Consider the following 24,594-nt stretch of genomic DNA (forward strand, 5'->3'; position numbering starts at 1 on the left):
CTTAAATATCAGTAATAAGCACCAGATGTTTTCTGTGACAAGACTAAGCTGGGTGTGAGATGAAAGGAATAGGAAAAGAACAGTTGGTAGCTTACATTGAAAATGTGGCTAAAGTAAATTAAAACCTTAAACCTTGTACTTACACTGCCATGGCGTCCCAACTCTTACTTTTTATATTAATTACAGCTGATTTATTTTGCAGTCAGAAACATGGCTTGTTACTTCTACTTATATATTTATAATTTTTCATCCATCCTGGTTAAATTTCACTGGATTCAGTCCATCATCCCAGCCTACCAAGATTATTTTTAGATACTGTTCTGTGATGGGATTTAACTATGCTTTCTAGCTTCACTTCATTTTCAATTCAAAAAATACCTTTTGCTGTTCTGTCATAGTAGTAATATCATACCATTAAATACATATGAATACAAATTTTAACAGCTCATAATACCACCCCCTAAAATTAGACCATTGTTAATAGGTAATATTGACAGTTTCTTTAGTGCACCTTCTTTTCCCTCCCTGGGGGCCACAGGAGATTGAACTCAGGCCCTGCACTTGCTGGGCAGGTGCTCTTCTATCACTTTGAGTCACATCCTCCAGCCCTTTATGCTTTATTTTTTAGGTAGGTTTTTCCCCCCAGGCCAGCCTGAACCATGATACCCTTACTTATGCCTCATACAGCTGAGATGACAGGTGCATGACACCACGTTCAACTTACTGAGATGGGGTCTCACTAAATTTTTGCCTGGGCTGGCCTCAAATGGTGATCCTTCCAATCTCCATCTCCTGAGTATCTGGGATTTCAGGCATGAACTACTGTGCCTGGCAAACTAAAGCATTTTAATGAACTAATTCTGTATATCTTTACTAAAGTTTTCTTTTTCTTTTTTTTGCAGTGCGGGGATCAACCTCAGCGCTTCACACATGCTAAGTAAGCACCAAGTGCTCTACCATTGAACTACACTCCCAGACCTGTTGTAAGGTTTTTTTCAACATCAGTATTATCATGGTTGAGCAACCTTGAGTCAATACTACACAGAGACCAATGGCTTAGAAATAAACCCGTGAGTTGGAGAAGTGCCTCAAGTGGCAGAGCACTTGCCTAGCAAGTTCCTAAGCCATGACTTCAAACCCCAGTACCACACACACACACACACACACACACACACACACACACACACACAAAGAAATCCTTGCATATATAGTTAAAAAGTTTAACAAATGTATCAGCAACTTCAATAGAAAAAGGACAGTTATTTCATTAGTTTTAGGAAAACCAGTTATCCACATGCACAGAAATCAAATGAAAGTGGATCAAAATATTTAACCAATGGAGGGGGTGAATTCAAGTATGATGTAGTTGATACATTGTAAGAACCTTTCTAAATGCCACAATGTACCCCCACAAAGCACAACAATAAAGGGAAACAAAAGAAAAAAATTAAAAAGACCTAACCATAAATGCAAAAACTATAAAACACTTAGGAGAAAAAAGGGAAAAGCTTCATAATACTGGATTTGACAATGGTTTCTTACATAGCATACCAATAGTATAGGCAACAAACACAGAAATAGGTATACATTAAAATTAAAAACGGGCTAGAGGAGTGGCTCAAGCGCCTACCTAGCAAGCAGGAGGCCCTGAGTTCAACCCCCAGTATCACAAATAAATAAGTAAATAAACAAATGTGAGGCTGGGGATATAGCTCAGTGGTAGAACACTTGCCTAGCATTCAGAAGGCCATGGGTTTGATCCCCAGTATCACTTAAAAAAAGAAAAAAGGAAAAAAAGGCATTCTGTAAAAACAATGTAATCCCATCCTTGTAAAATCAGATTAAAACTGTTTTAACAGTTGGGTGCCAATGGCTCATGCCTGTAATCCTAGCTACTTGGGAGGCTATGATCAGGAGGATCAAGGTTTGTGGTCAGCCCATGCAGGGAGTGCCAGAGACCCCATCTCAACCAACAGCTGGGTACAGTGGTACACTACCTGTAGCAATGGTGGGAATCTTTTTTTTTTCATTTTTATTAGGATATATTCATTGTATAGTTCCATTCATTGTGACAATTTCAAACAGGCTTACACTGTACATTGGTTAGATCTCTCCCACCATTTCACCCCCTCAACTCTCTCCCTGCCCCACTTTAAAGCAATTGCAAGAGGTTTCTTGCTCTATTTCATAAACATATACTAAGCCCATAAACCATATTCCCTTAATTCTTTCACCTCTTCCATTCACCCTCAATGGCAGAAATCTTAAAATAGGAGGATCACCATCCAGGCCAGCCTGGGCAAAACATGAGACCTTATCTCCAAAATAACCAGAGCAAAAGGGGTTGGAGGCATGGCTCAAGCAATAGAGTGCTTGCCTGAGCAAGCAGGAAACCAAGTTCAAACCCCAGGACTACCAAAAAAAAAAAAAAAAAGAAAAGAAACAAAAACAAAACTCAACAATTAAAAAAAAAAAAATCAATCACTGCTGGATGCGGTGGCACACATGCCTATTGTTAAGTCCAGAACTGGCAGGGTTGAGGCAGGAGGATTTCAAGTTCAAGATCAACTTGGGTTACTTAGCATGACCCTGTCGCCAAAAAAAAAAAAAAAAAAAAAATTTCTTTTAAATGGGTAGAAGACTTGAACAGTCATTTCTCCAAAATATACAAATGGTCAACAAGAACATGAAAAGATGCTTAATACTACTAATTAGGGAAATGCACATCAAAATGACAAAGGGATATGCTTGACACCTACTCAGATGGCTATTATTTGTTTTTTCAAAGAACAGAAAATAAAGGTTGGCGAGGATGTAGAGAAACTGGAAATTGTACAGTGTACTGCAGGTACAGCTGCTGTAGAAAACAGCATGGTACTTCTTTCAAAAATTAATCAGAATTACTGTATGATTCAACAAGTCCACTTTAGGTATCTACCCAAAAATGTATTTCATACATTGGGGTCTCAAAGATGTATTTCCTACATTGACGATGAATGGATAAACAAAATCTGGCATATACATATAACGGAATATTCAATAAGCCTTAAAAGAAATCAGTTCTGACACATGCTACAAGATGAATGAACTCTATCAGGCTAAGGAAATAAGAGAAGTCATAAACAGAGTTTGTAATTCTACTTCCACAAGGCACCTAATAGAGTAGTCAAATTAACAGATAAGTAGACCCTTTGTCTGCCACAACCTGGGCAAAAGAGATAATAGGGAGTTAAGTGTTTAATGGAAACATAGTTTCATTTTGGGAAGATGAAAAAGGTCTGGAGTTGGAAGGATGGAGGTGATGGTTGTACAACAATGTAAATGTACTTAATGTTATGAATTGCTAAGGTCAGGTGAAGGATCCAGGTTTGAGCCATCCTAGGCAAATACTTCACAAGACCCTATCTCAAAAATACCCAACACACAAAAAAAGGGCTAGTGGAGTGGCTCAAATGGTACAGCACCTGCCTAGCAAGCATGAGGCCCTAAATTCAAACCCCAGTACCACATTTAAATTTAAAAAAAAAAAATACAAGACAGAAAAAGGCTGAGGCCGAGGATTTTGAACCTGGGAGTTTGGGGACCAGCCTCAGCAACACAGCAAGACCCTTCTAGATTAAAGACTAAAAGACAAAAAAAAAGGTGTGATATCATACATTTCATACATTTGTAATCTTAGCAATAGGGAAGTGAGGTAGGACTGGAAGTTTGAGGAACAACCTAAGCTACATTAATGAGACTCTGTCTTAGAAAAGAAAAGAAGAAAGGAAGAAAGAGGAAATGAGTAAAAACTTTACAAAAACACAAATATAAAATGTCCTATTAATTTTTCACTGAAATAGAACTAATGACAACTTTATTACCCTTCAAAATCTTTTCTATGTACCAATACTTTATAAACCGAGATAATACAGTTTCCTTTTATGTCAATACAACATCTTGGGTATCATTTTATATCAACACATATAGGACTACCTTTTCTTGCCTCTTTAAATGTTATTTTAAAAAAACTGAAATACACACACATCCCCATCCCTTTAAAATTCTGTAGCCAGACACCAACGGCTCAAGCCTGTAATCCTAGCTACTCAGGAGGCAGAAATCAGGAGGATCGCAGTTTGAAGTCAGCCAGGGCAAACAGTTCATGAGACCCTATATCAAAAACCCATCACAAAAGAGGGCTGGTGGAGTGGCTCCAGGTGTAGGCCCTGAGTTCAAACCCCACTACTACAAGCAATAAATAAAATAAAATTCCATATACAATAAAGAAGTGAAAGTCCACACCCTTATTCCATCCAGTTCCATCCCCACTCAACCCTTAGAAAGCAATTTGTTTCCTATCTTGATCCCTTATAGACATAACAAAAAGTTTTTCTAACTCTTTATTAAGGCTCAAACATTTTATAGTTCTGGGATGTTAAAAGCATATTTATTTTTTCACATTTCTAAATCTAAAATATCTTATAAAAAGTCCTAACCCAATCCAAGATGGATTCTTGGCATTCCTGTTCTCCCATAAATTAATTGGGTCTTCTCTTCTTGATCAAAACTTCCTTTAAAGTTTAGTTTAGCAACCAACCCCAACGAAGCTGATTATAGAAACATGGTAAGAATAATCATCTCCTTAATAAGCTATCCTAAACAGAACACAGTAATACTACTGTAGATTAAAAAAAATTTTGCCATGTGTTGTGGTACATTCTTATAATCCCAGCACTGGCAGGCTGAGGCAGGAGTTCCAGGTCTCAGTCAGGGCTGGGCTACATGGTAAGTTCCAGGCCAGCATAGGCTACACAGTGAGACCCTGTCTCAAAAACAAACAAACAAACAAACAAACAAAAACCCACAAAACAAAAACCCAAAAACAAAACAAAACCTTCAGTGCCAAAACTCTTGCATAATTTATGGAGTCTAATACAGCTTTGGGTTTCTTCTTCTTTTTGCTTGAGACAGGACCTTGCTATCTAGCTCAAGCTGGCCTTGAACTTGAGATTCTCCTATCTCATCTTCCTAGGTGCTGAGATTACAGGACCTGTAGGTCCACACATCCCACTATGCCCAGTATGTTTTTTTGTGGTGCTGGGGATCAATCACCGGGGCTCCTGTATCATATGCTAGGCAAATGCTTTAATGCCAAACTAAATCCACAGGCCCAATGGGAGTTACTTTCTTATGTTCCTGTTCCCTAAGGAAAAACGGGTTTGAAGATAAACAAACATGATCAGCAAACACTGACTACTGCTCTACTACAAATGTAATATGAAAAATTGTTTAACGTTTATCTTCTTCGGTAGACAATAAATTTAGAGGGTGAAAACTGTATGTTTCTTTCAGCATTATGAATCAGAATCCAGGATAACTACCACAAAACAAGTACTCTGTAATTATTTGCTTTTGAAGTTTTTCAGTTTTATTAAAGGATTTGCTAAACTATTTCAAAGTTTAAGACAGTTTTTCAGACATCTAACTCTGATGGGACCTTAAAAATGTATCGTAAAGAAATTCAATTAGGTCAACTTTATTCCAAGTTCTCACTACTTCATTCAAAACCCACAAAGAAAGTGAACAACATAACGTTAACCAAACTGTGCTTGTAGCAATTTTAAAAGGAAAAGCTTACATCTTAATTTTCAGAATTACAATACACTAATTCTGAATTTTGTTTGATGATATTAACATTTAACAATAGTATAGCCTATTCTGATCCTCAACTGACATCCTAGACAGAAAAGGAATTTCCCCATTCAAAGTTTGAAGTTGGGGGCTAGAGGTGTGGCTCAAATGGTAGAGCACCTGCCTTGCAAGGTAGTCCTGAGTTCAAACCCCAGTACCCCCTCTCCCTCCCCAAAAAAGTTTGGAAAAAAAGGAAATGAATGGATTAGATGACCTTTAAAGTTATTACTTAACACATACGATTCTACAATTTTATGTAAACAAGGCCATTTTCCCCAGGAACTCAAATCTCATGTGTTATAAAGTTGAATTATTTTTAATATATGAATACTGAAGGAAAATGAAACACATAAATTAAATATCAAACAATAAACCAAATTAAAGCCAGGAGCCAAATGATTAAAAAATTCTTTATGATTTAATGATATGTTGGTTACAACAGATCAAATCTGTTATATTCACTATAAACCTAAAAAGCATCCATATTGCCTCAAAATAATAGATGTTTACTGTAATGTATACCTACAGTCCACAAAGCTCATCCTAGGGACTATGAATCTAAGACTATGCTAACAATGTTCTATAAAAAAATCTAAGAAACTTTTTCCCTTTCAGTTGTCTGTACACTGACAGGAAAACAGAGGAAAGCTGCTTTAAAAACTTCTTTGGAGCTAGGTGCCAGTGGCTCACGTCTGTAATCCTAGCTACTCAGAAGGCAGAGATCAGGAGGATCATGGTTTAAAGCCAGCCCAGGCAAATAGTTCAAGACCCTAAGCACAAAAAAGGGCTGATGAAGAGGCTCAAGGTGTAGCCACTGAGTTCAAGCCCTGCTACCACCAAAAAAAAAAAAAAAAAAAAAAAAAAAGTTCCAAGCCAGGCATAGTAGTACACATCTATAATCCTAGCTATTCAGGAGGCAAAGATCGGAGGAGGGAGGATGGAAGCCACCCCAGGCAAAAATGTTGAGACCCTTCATCTCAACCAATATAAAGCTGGGCATGGGGGCACACATCTGTCAGCACCTGCTATATCCCAGCTACCTGGGAAGAATAAACAAGAGGACCAAAATCTGGGCTGACCTAGAAATAGTGAGACCCTATTCGAAAAGTAACTAAAGCCAAAAGGTATAGGGTCTTAGAACAAGTGGTAGAGAACCTGCCTAGGAAGACAAGGCCCACAGTTGGAACTCCAGTACTCCCCCTCCCCCAAAAAGAAAAGAGAGCTACAGGAAGGTTTAAGGACATATGGTATTGAAATGGGATTTTAAAGTGAAAATCCCAATCTTCAATTGTATGCATATGATCTCCATTTCATATGACAATAAAATAAGAGGTTGCTCCAAATATGATATCTACATGTACTGTTAGAACTTTATGGGATAATTTGCTCGTGATTTAACATTTTTATTTACTAAGGCCTTTAAAGATAAAATCAAGATGTGACTACAAAGGAAAAAGCAAAATAAAAGTGAGCACAATGATTAATGTAATCAAATAGTTTTAGTTCAAATTAGTAGAGTGGCTTCCATTGGGAGAAGCATTTATTCTAGAGGGATTAAGTGACAACCGATTGGGGCAGAAATATAATATGAATACTTGTATTTAAATAAAAAAATTTAAATCTTATGGCTTTTGTGTATTTCTGGATTTATACAATGTATTCATATGGTATAAATAAAATATAAATATTCAATTATTTTGATAAGAAAATGAGGCAAATGTTTGGAGATACTTAGAAAACATTTTTTAGCCAACACCTTTTCAATAGAATTACATAATTATGGAGCAGAATAAACTTCATTTAAGCAACAATTTGAGCTGGGCACTGGTAGCTCATGACTATAATCCTAGCAATCAGGAGGCAGAGATCAGGAGGATCAAGGTTCAAAACCAGCCTGGGCAAAATAGTTAGCAAGACCCTATCTCAAAAACATCCATCACAAAAAAGGTCTGATGGAGTGGCTAAAGGTGAATGCCCTGAGTTCAAGCCCCAGTACCACAAAAAAAAAAAAAAAAAAAAGGCAGCAATTTGAGACCCAAAATAACAAACTAGCTTCACCCAAGGTCATTATATATTCATTTACTGGCATTTTATGCCACAAAGCAAAATATAAGAAAAAGTTAACTAATGGAAAGCACTAGGGTCTCTCCAGTTACGCAGTTAAAACTTAAAATCTAGTAGTACACAAAAAAATCAATGTTTAATCAATAAATTACAACTCTTTCACAGTCACAATCAGTAAACTGTAATACACATTTCAATGCCTTTGGATTAGGCTGCAACTCTATCTTTTAATTCCTTATGAAATGTTCTGCTTCTTAAGTACTTCAAAGGAGCACAGAATCTCAAGATTACATGGTCATATTCAATGATTACACAAAATCTAGTTTTAACAACTAACATTTAAAGTAACTAATAAAAATAAAAACAAAACTCATGAGGAAAAAACTAAATGTCTAATACACATAAAAATACTCAAATGTTCCTGCAACACAAATTAACAATGTGATAGCAGTTTTTTAACCTGACTGGCAAATATTAAAAGCTTTAACAGCACAAGTTGGTAAGAATAAAGGGAAACAGGGGCTCCCAAACAGCTTAGTAGGAGTACATATTCAATTTTTGTAGACCAATACACATCAAATTTAAAATAAACATCTCTTTAACCTAGATAATATCAATTCCAGGAACTTAGGCTATAGATATAAATAACCAAGACTTAACATTTAAAGATGTTCTCTGAAACACTAGTTGTGACAACAGTCAATAAATAAATAAATAAATAAATAAATAAATGGTTAAAGATGGTACCTACTCAAACATACAGAAAAATGTCTTCAATATATTACATCAAACAGTAAATATGCAGGGTGAATTCAACTATGATATATCTGATATATTGTAAGAACTTCTGTAAATGCTACAATGTATCTCCAGCACAGTATAAGTAAACTGCAGGACTAGAGGTTTGGCTCAAGCAGTAGAGCACCTGCAAGCATGTGAAGCACTGAGTTTAAATTCCAGTCTCACCAAATTTAAAAAAAAAAACTTTAAAAAAACAAAGCAAATTGCAAAAGTATGTATTTGAGTTTTTAGGATAATCAGGTTTTAACAGTGGTTTATTCTGGAAAGTGACTGGAGAGACTAAGGACAGAAGGGGCTTTTACTTTAAAATCACTCTACTATTACATTTTTTGCCTTGAGCATTGCTCTTATAGCTGAAAAAATTAAAATCACTTTTTAATTTTTGGCAGTACTAGAATTTGAACTCAGAGCCTCACACATGCTAGACAGGTGTTCTACCACTTGAGTCACTCTGCCAGCCCTGTTTTGTACAGTTTGCCCAGGGTTGGATTCAAATGTGATCCTCCTGATCTGTGCCCTGGCAAATAGTTCACAAGACCCTATCTTGAAAGACCCACTGAGTGGCTCAAATTGTAAGAGTCCCTGCCTAGCAAGCATGAGTTCAAACCTCAGTGCTGCTCCCATCCCCTCAAAAAAACTAGATAATCAAAACCCAGTCTCGTATGCAAAAAGATAACAGCAATCAATACTTTACCGTGGTGTTAAAAAAACAAAAGCAAAACCAAAAACTTTTGTCATGGCAAAATGTTTTGAACTGGTCCATACTTAAATATCTCTATAGAACATTTGTATTGCATCTTGACATATAAAACACACATTAGTAAACATCTATCCCAGCACTATCTTACATGAACACAGAACTCTTAATTCAAGAATAAGGGTTACACTGGGCACTGGTGGCACACTATACGGAGGCAGATATCAGATCAGGAGGATGGCAGTTTGAAGCCAGCCCGGGCAAACAGTACATGAGACCCTATCTCGAAAAAACTCAATACAAAACAGGGCTGGCAGAGTGACTTAAGGTGAAGGCTCTGAGTTCAAGCCCCAGTACTGCTCGCTAAATAAATAAATAAATAAATAAATAAGGGTTACTAGTTCAGGTTACTTTTCATACATGGGGTGGGGTGGAGTACTGGGGTTTGAACTCAGGCCTCTACCACTTGAACCACACCCCCAACTCTTTTTGTTTTTAACTTACTTTTCAGGTATGACCACATGCTTCTGCCCTGGCCCAGCCTCAGTGACACTTCTACTCAGCCTCCCTCGTAGCTGGGATTACAAATTGTGTGTCCCACCATACCCAGACCTAATTCATACATCTTGAGGCACAAAACACAGTCTAGGAAATGCTTATATATAGGGGAAAAGATAATAGGCTCTGTTTCCTAAATACCTCACCACTGCAAAAGTTAATTTTTCTGGGCCTCAGTTCTCTATCTGTAAAACGAAAATACCACCTGAGTACTAGGCACATAAAAGATGCTTTTTGTTTTTTTTTTTGAGTCAGTCTTACTACATAGGCCAGGTTGGCTCTGATCTCAAGATCCTCCTATCCCAGGGCTTTACTCATAATAGGCAAGTGTTCTACCACTGATCTATATCTTGTGTCCTCTAATTTTTCATATAATGGTTTATATGCTGGCTTTGTGACTGTAATGAAAGTTTTGTTATATAATTTTTGTTAAAATAATTTTGTATCAAATTTATTGTATAAACTTCTATTTATGTAAAAGTAAGGTTCTGCCAGGTGTCGGTGGCTCACGACTATAATCCTAGCTACTCAGGAGGCAAAGACCAGGAGGATAGAGGTTCAAAGGCAGCCAGGGCAAATAGTTCTTGAGCCCCTACCTCAAAAATACTCAACACCAAATTAAGGTCCTACTTTTAGGAGATCAAGATTATAAAGAACAACCAGGCTTGATTCCTGCTAAGCAGCATCATAAACTAACAACAAAAAAAAAAAAGTCCCTACGTCTTGATAAAACATTGGTATAGGTAAGACTTATTATCCTCAAGAAATCTGGTGGACATCCCTAGCAATAAAGGAAATGCAAATTAAAACCACACTTAAGATTCCACCTCACCCCTGTTAGAATAGCCATCATTAGCAACACCACTAACAACAGGTGTTGGCAAGGATGTGTGTGTGGGAGGGGAAGGAACCCTCTTACACTGCTGGTGGGAACGTAAATTAGTATAACCACTCTGGAAAAAAATTTGGAGGTTACTTAAAAAGCTAAACATTGATCTACCATATGATCCAACAATACCACTCTTGGGGATATACCCAAAAGAATGTGACACAGGTTACTCCAGAGGCACCTGCACACCCATGTTCACTGCAGCACTATTCATAATAGCCAAGTTATGGAAACAGCCAAGATGCCCCACTACTGACGAATGGATTAAGAAAATGTGGTATCTATACACAATGGAATTTTATGCAGCCATGAAGAAGAATGAAATGCTATCATTCGCAGGTAAATGGCTGGAATTGGAGAACAATTCTGAGTGAGGTTAGCCTGGCCCAAAAGACCAAAAATCATGTTCTCCCTCATATGCAGACATTAGATCAAGGGCAAACACAACAAGGGGACTGGGTTTTGATCACATGATAAAGCGAGAGCACACAAGGAAGGTATGAGGATAGGTAAGACATCCAAAAAACTAGGTAGCATTTGTTGCCCTCAACGCAGAGAAACTAAAGCAGATACTTTAAAGCAACTGAGGCCAATAGAAGAAGGGAACCAGGAACTAGAGAAAAGGTTAGCTCAAGAAGAATTAACTTAGAAGGTAACACAAATGCACGGGAAATCAATGCGAGTCAACTCCCTGTATAGCTATCCTTATCTCAACCAGCAAAAACCCTTGTTCCTTCCTATTATTGCTTATACTCTCTCTTCAACAAAATTAGAGATAAGGGCAGAATAGTTTCCGCCTGGTAGCAAGGGGTAAGGGAGGGGGCAGGGGGAAGGGGGAAGAAATGACCCAAACAATGTATGCACATATGAATAAAATAAAAATTAAAAAAAAAGAAATCTGGTGGAAATTTAAGGAAAGGAAGAGATAAAAATCAGCAAGTATTTATTGGGTTCCCCTAGAGTGCCAGAGTATTCAAGGTACTCTGTAAACAAAACAGTCTACACCTTCATGGCACTTACTCCAGTTGGGGAGACAGATAGCTCAGACAGAAGTCAGTGATTTGAAGACAAATAAAGCAGCCTTAGGAAGCTGATTGTAAAGTGCTGCATTAGACAAGACAGCCAGGGACAGGGGTGGTGTTGCATGCCTACAATCCCAGCACTTGGGAGGCTGAAGCAGGAGGATGGAGAGGCTGGAGGTCAGTCTAGGCTACATAGTGCAACCCTATCTCAAAAAAAACAACAAAAAAGGGCTGGATATGGCTCAAGTGGTAGAGCACTTGCCCAACAAGTTCAAGGCCAAGTTCAAATCTCAGTACCCAAAAAAAAAAAAGTTTCTAGGACAATTTCAGGGTAAATAGGATGGTACCGCAGTCGACAATAGCACCTGAAGTTTCCACTGCTTCACAGAATACATTTATACTGTTCTGGTTATATACACGAAGCTAGCTTTTGCTATGATTACTACTTGTCATATAGCTTCTATTTAGAAGAGAAGGCAGCACAAAAAGAAAAGCCAAGGCATTTAAAATTTTTTTGTTTTGCAATGCTGTGAACAGAACCCAGAGTCTTGCCTACGTTAGCCAAACACTCTACTACTCAGCCCAGTTAACCCTACGGTTCTTCCTTTCCACTTAACTATTCCTCCTTCAAGACCTGGCTTGAGTCAGGCACAGGTGGCTCACACCTGTAATACTAGCTACTTAGCAGGCAGAGATCAGGAGGATTGAGGTTCAAAGCCAGCCCCAAGCAAATAGTTTGTGAGACCCTATCTCAAAGAAAAAAAAAAAAAATGGCTGGCAGAGTGGCTCAAGGTGTAGGCCGAGTTTAAACCCCAGCACCATTAAAAAAAAAAAAAAAAAAAAAAAGAAAGACCTGGCTCAAATGTTATGGTTTTTCAGAACCCTAGCTCTACTCCCAGTCATAAAAATTCTTAAGATTTCTTTCTTTTTTTGTGGTACTGAGGATTGAATCTAGGGCCTCAGGCATACCAGGCAAGTGCTCTACCAATTGAACCACACACCTAGACCAAAAATTCTTTAAAGCACATGAAAGAGGTCAAGCTCTTCATGGACCAGATGCCAGTGACTCATGCCTATAATCCTAGCTATTCAGGAGGGAGAGATCAGGAGGATCCTGGTTCGAAGCCAGCCCAGGCAAATAGTTTTTAAGATCCTATCTCAAAAAAATCCTTCACACAACTGGGCTGGAGGAGTGGCCTAGCAAACGTGAATTCCTGAATTCAAATTCAAAGCCACCAAAGAAAAAGTGTCTTCATGGGCACCAACCTTAAGGAGCTGGGGACACTGATCGTCCCCATCTCAACATCTCCAAACGGTTGTCCTATTAAGTTGCTGTATCCCAATACTAAAATTCCTCCCATTTTTCTCTCTACTCATCACACATTTTGAAATGTATTATGTGAAGACTTAATCTGGTAAGTAATGTCTCCAAGAATGACAAAAATCTGTTACCCTGTTCCTTTACAGTATTCTTATAGTAAAAGTGTTTTCAAACCAGATTTTAGCATTAGTTATTCCTTTTTATTTAATTGGGTTTGGTTTGGTTTTGGTACTAGGGCGTAAACCCAAGGCATTGTACATGCTAAGCAGGCGCTCTACCACTGAGCTACATCCCAGCTATGTGCTCCTGTTTTTTTCTTTAGTGGTGCTGGGCGATGAACTCAGGGTTTACACTTTGAGCCACTCCACCAGCCTTTTTTTTGCGGTGGGTTTTTTCTAGATAGGTGTAAAGAACTATATGCCTGGGCTGGCTCTGAACCTCCATCCTCCTGATTTCTGCCTCCTGAGTAGCTAGGATTACAGGCATGAGCACTAGCTGGCTAGGTGTTCCTTTTCAAGTACTCATCTCTTGAGGCCCCTACATAATTTATTCAACAAATTAGTTTTGTGTGCCAGGCATTGTACTAAGTGCTAGGTACAAAGTACACAAACGAGAATAAACAAGATTCCTACTTTTATTGGCTTCCCAGTCAATACATGGTACCTAAATATTGCTTCCATGTTTGTGTAAATGATGCTAATAGAATGAACTGGTGTGACACAATCACCTAATCTGTATGCTGAAATCCAAAACAGGTTCTAAAAGATCACAATATCCGAGCCAGGTCTTGAAGAATGAATAGGTAGGTGTGGCAGGGGACCCTAGGGTTAACCAGGCAGAGGGAGAGATAGATACTGGTGAAAGAGGACCAAAAAATAAAAAACACAGAGGCTGGGGCTGAGATTTTGTTTTTTCTCTTGTGGTGCTAGAGATCGAATCCTAGCACATGCAAGGCAAATGCTCTAAAAGGCTTAATGAGGCTGAACTTTATCTTGCCTTTGGGAAGAAGCAGCTAAGTTTTACAGGACTGGTGTGACTAACGAGATCGTATTTGTAACTCAGAAAAGACACCCAAAGATGTAATATAGATAAGGACAGTCAGATGGCAAGAGAGAGTAGTAAAGAGAGGAAGCCTGAACTAAGACAGCAACAACAAAATTAAGTTAAAACTATGTTCAAAGTGTCCAAAAATAAAAAGAGGAAACCTGTCTGCTGAAATCAAGGAAAGCTTTCACAGAGAAGATGACATTTGCACAGGGCCCTAAAGTAGGAAGGAAATTTTGCCATGCCCCCCCCCCCCCGCCAAAAAAAAGGAGAGAAAATGATAAAACAGCAGAATGAAAGGGAAAGACATTAAGAATGCTTGATGAAGCTGGGCAATGTGGAATATACCTATAATCTCAGCACTCAAGAGCTGAGGCAGGTGGATGGCAAATTCGAGGCCAACATAGGCTGGCTACTCAATGCGTTCAAGGGCAGCCTGAGCTACAAAGCAAGACCCTTCTCAAAAAAACTAAAGGCACTGGATCTGATCCCCAACACCACACACACACACACCTTGATGTACTAAGTGTGGTACTGTGCACACTATGATCCCAGGCTTGGAAGGTAGAAGCAGGAAAATCTGGAAATTGAGGCAGCCTGGGCTACAAAGTGAGATCCTGTCTCAAAACAAAACAACAACAAAAATGTTTGATGACCTGAGATATTGTTCAAGTAGCAATTCTATCCTTTCAGAAATCAGCTGGTTGTTAAGTATTTACTGAAAACCTAGTAAGTGTCTTGGACACTGAGGAATCAAGGTCCAAATTAAAATAACCTTTCCCAAAATAATGCACTTGGAAACTCACAGGCAAAATTTTAATCATCTGAATAACTGAGATCACACTTTTGGTCCATGTACTCCATTGCTTCCTGAATGTGAATAAGAGGACTGGTGTGCCAGGTGTGGTGACTTGCAATCCCAGACTCAGAAGGCAGGAGAATCACAAGCCCTTGGTGCCAGCCTGCAGCATAGCAGTATATAGTAAGACCTGATCTAAAACAACAACAACAACAAAAAAAAAAAAAAAAAAAAAAAAGGACTTGGGTGATGTAATTGACTACATGAAAGCTGAAAAGCAAGCAGTGGCCAAGGTTGTAAAGACATTTTATAACAGAAATAAGAAATCTGGATTATCTCACATAATCCCAAAGGCATTGTTTTTCATTCTGTCCTCACAATAAGCTAGTTGATTAAGTTTTTAATTCTGTCCTCACTCAGAGCACAGTAAGTACTATTATCATTCCATTTGCTAAAATTTAAAAAATGCTGTGGCTCATGCCTGTAAACCTAGCTACCCAGGAGGCAGAGATCAGAAAGACTGAGGTTCAAAGCTAACTTGGGCAAGTAGTTCATGAGACCCTAACCTGAAAAAAATCCATCACAAAAAAGGACTGATGGAGTGGCTCAAGGTGTAGGGCCCTGAGTTCAAAGCCCAGTACTGGAAAAAAAAAAAAAAAAGATTTAAAGAAAATAATATGCCCAAGTCCATAGAGCTAGTTTAAAAAGTGAGGAAAGCTGAACAATAGCTCCCAACCCTTTATCTATGGGTTCAGTTCACCAGCAGCCAAATGACAGTCTGAAAATACTAAATGGAAGATGTCAGAAATAAATAACGCATTAAGTTTTAAACTGCTCACTAAGTATTGTGATGAAATCTTGCGACATCCATCTCCATCACATCCAGCTCTACCCCATCTGGGAAATAAATCCCTTTGTCTATCATGTCCAAGATGTATATATTACCTGAACGTCTGTTATCAAAGTGCAGGTGTTCAAGTTAACTCTTCTGTAGTAGCCTAAAGCTAAGAAACTCACAAAGCCTATGTCTTTCACTTCATGGACTCTCTTGTGCATTCTATCTTCTCACTTCATCACAGAAGGGTACACAAGAAGATATTTTTAGAAACCTCATTCATACAACTTTTATTACAGTATACTGTTGTAACTGTTATACTTTACAATTACTGTTAATCTTTTACACTAACTTGTAAGTTAAATTTTATCACAGGTATGCACAGGATAGAGTTCAGTGTTCAGTACTATCAGCAGTCTCAGGCATCCACTGGGGGATCTTGCAATGTATTCCCAATGCATAAGGGGAGACTATTTGACTCAGAGCTCTTGTACTCAATTGCTAGTCTAGGAAAAATATATGTCATACTTATTTATTTTAACCATTAAAAACCTACAAAGTCACCAGGCAGGGTGATACACTGCTGTAATCCCAGCACTTAAGAGGCTGAGGCAGAAGGTCACAAGTTCAAGGCCAGCCCATCTCCAAAAAGTGACCTTCAAAATCACTATTAATGTGGAACCTGAAAGTATATCATAGAAATATAGTTTACTCACAAAATTCCTTTGCCTGGTATTCTCAAAGTATAATCATTCAACAAATAATTTTAAGTATGTTAATGAAGCTTACTTAAAAAGTCTTCACAGTTTGTTACAAATAGAGCCTACCAGTTATAAATTTTTCAGGATCTTGGTTCTCAATATACATCAAAAATTTGAGAAGAGCCAGCCACTGGTGGCTCATACCTGCAATGCTAGCTATGCAGGAGGCAGAGATCAGGAAGATCGAGGTTTGAAGCCAGCCCGGGCAAATAGTTCTTGAGATCCTACCTCAAAAAAAAAAAAAAAAAAAAATCCTTCACAAAAAAAAGGGCTAGTGGAGTGGCTCAAGGTGTAGACCCTGACTTCAAGCCCAAGTACTGGGGGGAAAAAAAATGAGAAGACATTATTTTTCAGCAAAAGAAAGAAAAATTATTTTCTGACATTAACCTTATCCACACTGTCCCACCATGTTTTCAGAAAAGGAAGTGAGTAAAAGGGGGAGAAAAAAAAAACACCACATCACACAGTCATTGAATACAAATTTTCATTGAATATAATGAATTAAGTATCATTTTCTTAGTATCCATTATTTCTGGAGTTTTATCATCTTTACAAACTTAATTGAGCTGGTGGAGTGGCTCAAGTGGGAGAGTGCCTGCCTAGCAAGTGCAAGGCCCTGGGTTCAAGCCCCAGTGCCGCTGGAAAAATAAATAAAAGAAACTTAAAAAAAAAAAAAAAACTTAATTGAAAATATGCCCAGAACAAGACAAGTTTCTCAATCCACTCATCTATTACTTTATTTCTTGAGTTAGTGCAATTCCAAACATAGAGCCATTTTTTTCCCAAGGGCCACAATAAGTGGAGAGAGCATGATCCATGTTGCAGAAGGGATCTATTTGGTAGTTTAAACCTTCAGGACATTTCTAAATAAACACCTGATGACAGTACATTTGCAGTAGTAGTTAAAAAAAAATCCCATGAACACAGGTCAGCTTTTATAATAATGTAATACTTAAAACTGTACCTATCTCTACATACCATATGCTCCTAGCTTCTCATCTTCAACACTTAGTCACACAATCAGTGTTTTTTGTTTTTGTTTTTTGGTGGCACTGGGGTTTGAACTCAGGGCCTCATGCTTGCTAGACAGTTGCTCTATCACCTGAGCTACTCCACCAGCCCACAATTAGTGTTTCTTATTCTGCCTTTCAAATGCAAAAGAAACAGCTATTCAACCAGCTTAATTAATGGTAAATATTTTCCTACTTCTTCAGTTGATTTTATCTGGGCTACTGGAAAAATGGTGGTGGTGGGGGAACATCATGGCAAATTTTGTGAGTAGTTGTACATAAAATTCTGTTCTGTTTGTATAAAGTATAATAAGAAGATAACAGGAAACATGATATGGTTTAACAGTCATGGGTTGCCTGAGGTTATCAGCTGAATGGTAGAGTCACAATTAGTACCTAACTAACTCCCAACCCAGTGTGCTTTCTATTACAACATAATGTTTCAGGAACACCTGTTCTTATTTTATTTATTGGTCCAAAAAAAGTTTATTGGGGTTGGTGGAGTGGCTCAAGTGGTAAAGCACCTGCTTAGCAAGCATGAGGCCCTGAGTTCAAACTGGAAAAAAAAAAAAAAAAAACCCAGAAAATTTCAAGGGAAAAAAAATGTCATGAAAAAGTCAAATTACAAAGAACTTTCTTTTGAAAATTCTTCTGGGCCCTCTCATTAAAATATTCATTAAAATAAGATTGGAGTTGCAAGCACTACGCAAAGCAAAATACATATGCACGGTATCTTTTGACAAGCTTCAATCTGATTGGTTACATTAATTCTTGTTATCTTTGCACGATAACAAGACTTCAACTTAGAAGCCCTACTCAAAACCTGCAGCTGTTTTCCTGCCCCCACACTCCCCCTACAGTTGGCTCCCTCTTTTACCATAACTTTGTGTTCCTTCTCACTCTACCTGAGGCACTGGAATGCAGCTCCCCCTAAACCCAGACCATTATATAACCCATTTTCATCCTTTCAGTCATAGGCCCTATCCCATCTAAAGTGCCTTCTCCAATTCTAAGGACATATTACAACCTATAATTAACCTTTTTAAAAATTTACTTTTACTATCTTTCCCACTGGGATGTCCCATGAAGGCTCTCTGCTCACCGTTTCTACAACACCTACTTTTCCATCATTACCAAAACTGCACTGAAAATATTTTCATCGCTATAACATCCCACCAACTGAAGCTCATCAAGGGTAAGTACTATGTCTTATGCATGTTTCTTCCGTACTTCCTAAAGTGCCTGGCACCATTCTAAGGAATGGGTTTCAAAAAAAAAAGTAGAATGAATGAGTGTACTAAGTAAGAATAACCAGTACAGGTAAAGAAGCAGAAAACAATTACACACAAAAACTGGAGTGATACAATGTATGGAAAAGATTAGCAAGGATAAAATTCCGTTCAAAGAGACAAGGTACTTCTGGCTCAACAGAAAAGGGAAACAAAAGCACTCAAGCAAGTCAACTTTTGATTCTACTCACCACCAACAGAGCAAATTGCTCCTCCCTGCCCTGCCCCCCGTTACAACTCCGGAATGCCACAATTCATTCCGCACACTCGACAGCTCATTAAGAGTTCAAGCATCAACACACTACGATTATTTTGTATTCTCTAAGGTACACCAGGTAAGGAGCAAAGGGAGGACTGAAATCTGATAGTACAATCATCAGGAGTAGAAATAACAAGGACAAATATTTACGTTTGTAAGACAACTTGAAAACATTCGGGGAAATCTCGGCGTGAACATGGAGACCAAACTAAACACATCCATATATATGTTACCACAAGGTTGGGACCTCAGTAGCACAGAAATGATCGATCACACGACTGCCAAAAGAGGTCACACATCTCTCTCCCGATTCTCTTCTATTCAAAGACTAATCACTACCACGGGCTTACCAGCCTCGTTCCTGGTGGTAGCATAATCCTCAAATGAATACAAAAGAAGTGAAAGAACGGCATAAACATAACCCCATCAAAAGAGGGAGGAGGGTAACCAAACCCAAACAACCAACCGGCTCTGCAATCCCTAATCAGACAGCCCTGGGACTCCTTTCAAAGCCAACTGTCACATCTTGTAAGAGGCCAGAATACGCTGGCTCCAAAGACAGGTCTATGGCTCCAAAATACCTCTCCGAATTATTTAGAAAAAGAAAAAGGAAAAACCCTAGGTTTTCCAGTTTGGAAATCAGCACTCTACTCAAAAAAGCATATCCCTGCAGGAACCGGCAATCAATCTCTTGGGGGTAGTGGCGCTCTAACCGCCAGGCCAGGACCCAGGCGACAGGGCACGGCCTTTCCCGGGAGCTGTCGGTGCTCTCAGTGTGCCCAGCGCAACCCGCCCGGGCAGTGGCTAAAGTAAGGCTGTGGCGGAGCGGGGCCGGCAGTCGAGCTTCTGAGATGGGCCCTCCCGGCCCGGGGGCGCGGCAAGACACGGGGGTGGTGCTTTTCAGTCCAGCTCCGCCGCTGCATCGGATTCGGGGCCTCTTCCCCTGGCTCCCCGCCCCGCCGCCCTCAGCCAGCCAGTCAACCCCTCACCTGGCAGAAGCTCCGGCAGTAGTTCAAAGATGAGACCTCCGACACCTCCTGCTCCCTCAGCTCTGTCTCCAACTGCCATAGACACGGTCGCAGGCCCGGGGCTCCAGGCGCCGGAGATGCAGGGCGATGACCCCGAGCCATGGACTCAGTCTCGGCTCCATCTCCGGCTCCCGCTACCGCCGGAGCCTCAGCCCCGGCCCCGGCAGCGGCGGCGGCGTCTCCCTTTCCGTCCGCCATCTTCCCACGGCCCAGCAGCGCGTAGGCAACCAAGCCACGTGACTCACCATTGGTTCCGCCCCCTATCGCCCGCGCACAGTGACGCACTCCTTGGCGACCCCGGCGCCCGCCTGATTGCGTCACTAGGGCGCCGAATGCTGGTTCTCTCACAGGCCTGCGCAACAACCGCCCTAGCAACAGCCTAGTAACAACTGGTCTGAGTTTCTAGCTCATCTTGCTTCTTCAGGCCTTTGGAGTCATGGCTCACCCGACGGGAAATACCTATGAAAAAATGTAAATGTGAGAGAGATGGCGACTTAGCTGCGAACTGAAGACGAAAAGAATGCTGCCCTGAAAGAAGTCTAGAGAAAAGCATCCCCTAGGCGGATGCGGTGACTTAATACCTGTAATGTCAGCTATGTGGGAGGGCAGGGGTATGAGGATTGGAGTCCGAGGCCAGCGGGGGCAAAAAGAGGAAGATCCTGTCTGAAAAATAACAAGCAAAAAGGCTGGGACGTGGCTCAAGTGGAGCAAGCGCAAGGCTGAGTTCAAACTCCAGCCCTACAAAAAGAAAGAGATAAGGAAAAGAAAAGAAACATCCCAGGTGGAAGGAAAGTAAAATGCAAAGGTTACTAGGCCGAAATGAAATCTAGCTCCAAGGAAACTTAGTTTATGATAGAGATTGTGTTACAAATCAGGAAGTGATCAATAAGTGGTGCTGACACATTTTTTCTAAAAGAGAAAAAAATAAGATTAATTTCTTCTTCAAACCATATCCAAAAATAAAACTCATGTGAATTAAAGATTCTCAAAAACGGAAAGAGCGCTAGGCGCCCTTGGCTCACGCCTGTAATCCTACCTACTCAGGAGGCAGAGATCAGAAGGATAGTGTTTTGAAGCCAGACCCAAGCAAATAGTTCATGAGACCCTATGGGGAGAGGAGTGGGGAATCACAAAAAGTGCTGGTGGAGTGGCTCGAAAGAGTAGGCCCAGAATTCAAACTTCAGTACTGCAAAAAAAAAAACAAAACAAAAAAAACACGGAAACAGTACTGGGCACGGTGTTACACATCTGTAATCTCAGTATTTGGGGGACTGAGGCAGAAAGATCCCGGAGTTTGAGACCAGCCTGGGCTACATAGCCAGACGCTGTCCTAAGACACAGGCAATCACAGTAGTAGATGCAAAAGTCCTGGGGAGGGTTTGTCTTGTTTAAGAATGACAAGGCCAAAGCAGCTGAAGTCCACTGAGTGGGATGAATGGTGAGATATGACTTTAGAAAGCATGGTTGTATGTAAATAGAAATGATACAGGAATACCAGCGGTGGGAGGTGGAGGAAGGTTCTGCAGAAGAATAGCCCTAGGGAAGGGAAAAGGAGAGCCTCCAGAATATAAAAAAAAAAAAAAAAAAAAAAAAGATTTGATCTAGGACACAAATTAGGAACATTTTTATTTCAAAGATAGAAAACTTACAGCATATGGATACAGATGAAGATAGATGTGTAGATTTGGTAGTGGGAGACTTGGGAGTCATTGCCTACGTGTTTTTTTCTGCATGAAATAATAAAAGTCATTAAGTTGGGCGTTGATGACTCACACCTGAAATCCTAGCTGCTCAAGAGGCAGACATCTGGAGGATTGAGGTTCAAAGCCAGCCCCAAGCAAATAGTTCCAGAGACCCTACCTCAAAAATATCCAACACAAAAAAAGGGCTGGAGGAGTGGCTCAAGCAGTGGATTGCCTTCCTGGCAAGGGTGAGGCCCTGAGTTCAAACCCCAGTGCTGCCAGAAAAAAAGAGAGGAAGCCATCAACTGAATTGAGAGAGGTAAGGGCGGGCTTCTGTACATAACGGAAAACTTTATTGTAGTTTTTTCAGAGTGAGAGAGGAAAGAACAGATACTACATAGGTGCAGGAGAGTGCAGGGCAGTGTTGAATGACCTTGATTCAACAAAGTCAACAAATCCAACATTTGTTCAACAAATTTCCATTGATAGTTTAATGATGTTTCAGGTTCTGTCCTGCAGCTGAAAATACATCATGAATAAAACAAGTCCTGAGTTTTGTGATTGTTTTTTTCCAACCCAGCAGTTACAATACAGCTAATTCAATTCCTTTTCTAACTCTAGACATATTCCCAGTTGCCCTTGACCGAATATGCCAACAGTAAAACATTTACAAGAGATAGTTAGAAAAAAAGAGAGAGTAGTGAAAATTTGAATATTCCTCTATTATATTCAAAGAAACATCACTAGACCTACTATGTCATGGTAATTATTTTCAATATACATAAAAAACCAAAGGATTCTGGGGTCAAATTTGTAGGGCTTATATCTCAACTCCATCTGCTTAGTTGTGTGTCTTTAGATCTTTTAATCTCTTTAAGACTATCTCAAGCTCCTCTTTTTTCGTTTTTTTTTCCCTCGTTTTTGCAGTACTGGGAATTAAACCAAGAGTCTCCTACATGCTAGGCAAGTGCTCTGCCATTTGAGTTATATCCCCAGCTCTTTTTTTTTACCCCCTGGCAGTACTGGGGTTTGAACTCAGGGCCTCATTCTTGCTAGGCAGGCACTCTGCCACTTGAGCCACTCCACCAGTCCTTTTTTGTATTGGGTTTTTTCAAGATAGGGTCTCTCAAAGTATTTGCCCAAGGCTGGCTTTGAACTGCAATCCTCCTGATCTCTGCCTCCTGAGTAGCTAGGTAGGAGTGGTCAGGATTGCAGGCATAAGCCATCTGTGCCTGGCTTCCCTAGCCCTTTTGGGTTTTTTTAGGTTTTGAGACAGGATCTTGCTACCTTTTTGTCTGGGTTGGCCTCAAACTCAAGATCCTCTTGCCTCTGCCTCCTGGGTAGCTAGGATTGCAGGTGTGCACTACTATGCCTGGCTCATTTGTTTTTTGAGACAGTACTCACTATGTAGCCCAGACTGGCCTTGAACTTGTGATCCTTCTGCCTCAGCCTCCTGATTGCTAGAATTACATGTGTACACCACAACACTCAGCTTTCTCTCTCTCTCTCTCTCTCTCTCTCTCTCTCTCTCTGTCCCTCCCTCCCTCCTTCCTTCTTTTTGTCTTCTTTGGATTCTTACTATGGCAAACACTCCAAATCAATGATTCTTTCCAATCAGATGTTCTTTGAGACAATGTCATTGGCCTTGGACAATCTGAAAATTGGTTATTTGAGTCACTCTTCTTGCAAATGGCTTTCAGATAGCACAGGTTTGAAATTAGTCCTTAAATCTGCCCAAGTTAGTCAGCTTTCTGTCACTGTAACAAATACCTGAGATAATCAATTTATGAAGAGAAAAGGTTTACTTTGATTTATAGTTTAGAAGGTTTCAGTCCATAATTGGTTGGTCCCATAATGTTGGGACCTGTAGTGAAGTAGCGTATCGTGGTGTGAGCTTGTGGTGGAGCAAAAACACTCTCCTCATGGCCTGGAAATGAAAAAGAGGGAAAGAGAGAGTCCAGGTCCACAGTCCCATTCAAGGCCATGCTCCCAATCACCTGAAGACCTCCCCAAAAAAACCACCATTTCCCAATATTGCAAGCTGGAGACCAAGTTTTTACTACATGAGCCCTTGGGGGACATTTAAGATGCAAACTACCACACTGTGACCTTGTCAGCCTCAGCCACATTCATCTGGATGGAGACATGGTCGTTGGTACCAATGGTACAACGGCTGGTGGAGCATTTGCGCTGGCAAGTACAGGCCCATGAACTCCCTGTCATTGTTCTATATGTCAAGGCCACATTTGCTGCCATCTAAGTGAATGAAGAAGAGAAAGGAACCTTTTGTCCCCGGGCAGCAATATTAGGGCCAGGGTAGTTCCTCACCTTAAGGTTATCATAATAACATATAAGCCAGGCACAGAGGTCATACCCATAATCCTAGCTACTTGGTCAGGAGGATCACAGTTCTAGGCTAGCCCAGATATGAAAGTTTATAAGACCCCATCTCAACAGAAAAAGCTGGGTGTGGTGGCATGGCAGGGGCCTGTCATCCCAGCTACAGCCAGAACCTTAAATAGGAGTATCATGGTCCAACCCAGGTAAAAAACAAGACCTCATCTCAAAAATAACCAAAGTAAAAAGGGCTGGAGGCATGGCTCAAGAGGTAGAGTACCTGCCTAGCAAGAAAAACCCAGTACCATCAAAAAAAATAATAATAATAGCATGTGTATCAGAGAAAGTTGTGAGATCTAATGAGATGTATCCAAACTGCCCAAAGTAGGGTCAGACACAGTAAATAATAAATTTTATTACTGTTACTTCTACAAAGCTTCAGTTTCAGAGGATAACTTTAGTTCGTGTTATTTTAGACTGAATACATAATACTGACAGTGGAAACCACCCATTTTCATGACTATC

At 39.9% G+C, this 24,594-nt stretch overlaps 1 protein-coding gene across 1 annotated transcript in view; it reads right to left on the minus strand.

The window, feature by feature from the left end:
• Rlf (RLF zinc finger) overlaps positions 1-20,280 on the minus strand; it is a 72,944-nt gene extending 52,664 nt beyond the window's left edge. The window contains exon 1 of the mRNA XM_020171672.2: positions 20,012-20,280. Coding sequence (XP_020027261.2) covers positions 20,012-20,248 — 237 coding nt within the window. The 5' untranslated portion in view covers positions 20,249-20,280. The remainder of the gene's footprint in view (positions 1-20,011) is intronic.
• Between the last annotated feature and the right edge of the window lie 4,314 nt (positions 20,281-24,594).

This window comes from Castor canadensis, chromosome 7 (genome assembly GCF_047511655.1).
Source record: "Castor canadensis chromosome 7, mCasCan1.hap1v2, whole genome shotgun sequence".
In the NCBI taxonomy this organism is placed as follows: Eukaryota; Metazoa; Chordata; class Mammalia; order Rodentia; family Castoridae; genus Castor; species Castor canadensis.